General features: G+C 48.3%; 1 protein-coding gene across 1 annotated transcript; it reads left to right on the top strand.

Moving 5' to 3' along the window:
• Positions 1-773: 773 nt before the first annotated feature.
• On the top strand, positions 774-1136 carry LOC106814488 (the record flags this gene model as incomplete). The annotated part of the gene is given in 1 exon segment (XM_014818803.1): positions 774-1136. A coding segment is annotated over 1 exon segment (268 nt), but the record flags the coding sequence as incomplete, so codon positions are not given.
• Between the last annotated feature and the right edge of the window lie 129 nt (positions 1137-1265).

Raw genomic sequence — 1265 nt, forward strand, 5'->3', positions numbered from 1 at the left:
ATTGGCTATCACCGCCCCACCGGCGGTTACCCCAGCACCACTCCCGTCTGCTGAACCACCGTCAGTGCCATCGCCTGCACCCAGTACCAGCGGGACGCCCCGTGTCACACCTGCTGTCCAACCTACTACTCCTGCTGCACCCCCTAGCAGGCCGAGTGTAGCCAGAGTCACGACCCCGCGCAGGGAAGTGGGTGCCCCTGGAACTCTGCCTCCCGACAGAACACGTAGAGCTCGACGACCTCCTGCGTGGCAGAAGGACTATGTTATGTGCTGACTCTTATAATGTGAAATCAGGAACTGATTCAGAAGGATATTATTATTTTTTCAGTCTTCGTTTGTAACCCAAAGACAATTGGGGGAGATAGAGCAGGCTTATTTAATTGCTCGTTAGATGGCGCGCAGGTCGATACAAATTGCCTCACTCTCGTTGTGAATTTGTCAGCATTGTCCCGCGTCCAATGCGTCAGAGACAAATGGTTATTCCTATCTAGCATATACGGAATTACAAGACCGGCACGATGAATACTGTGAGACGATAGAGAACTCGGAAGCGTATGACAAGGAGGAAGAGTATCTTCAGAAATGCCTTGATGAGTTTGTGGCTGTCAAAGCTAAATTCAAGTCTGCCACCAAGAAAGTCCAACTATCTGAGCACCTACCGGGGTCATTGAATCTGACACCACCATCATCTATTGTTTCGGCCTTACCAAAGTCATCCATTCAGAATAACAGTCTGCGAGCTGAATCGCCGGAGCCAGCTGCTTAGCTGAACACTGTAAAACTGAAGCCAAGGGTTGAAAAACCTAAACTGCCTGTGTTTTGTGGGGATGTTCGGGAATACTGGACGTTCAGAGAAGATTTCAAACACATGGTGGACCCATTGTATGATCCCAGAGATGCTGTGTCAATATTGAGGACAAGTTTGATGGGTAAACCCTTAGACATGTTAAAGGGGATCGGAACTGACTATGCTGCCTGCTGGGAGTACCTAGACCTATATTACGGAGATCCAAGAATAATCTCAGATGCCATAACCCAGGACATTACTAAATTCAGAGGGTTAAGAGAAGGAGAAGATGGTCGATTTTGTGAGCTCACCCATCTTGTCAGAAGATGCCACAACATATTAAAGCAAGCGGGTAAAAAAATGGGGGGGGGCAAGTGGGTCAAATTAAATAATTCCGAAAATCCCTAACCGCGCTACTCGATTGTTTTAGACAATGAACGTAGCTGTGTGTGTGACGTCTTGCCCGCGCGCTTTATGC

This window comes from Priapulus caudatus, unplaced genomic scaffold, assembly GCF_000485595.1.
Source record: "Priapulus caudatus unplaced genomic scaffold, Priapulus_caudatus-5.0.1 Scaffold931, whole genome shotgun sequence".
Lineage (NCBI taxonomy): Eukaryota > Metazoa > Priapulida > Priapulimorpha > Priapulimorphida > Priapulidae > Priapulus > Priapulus caudatus.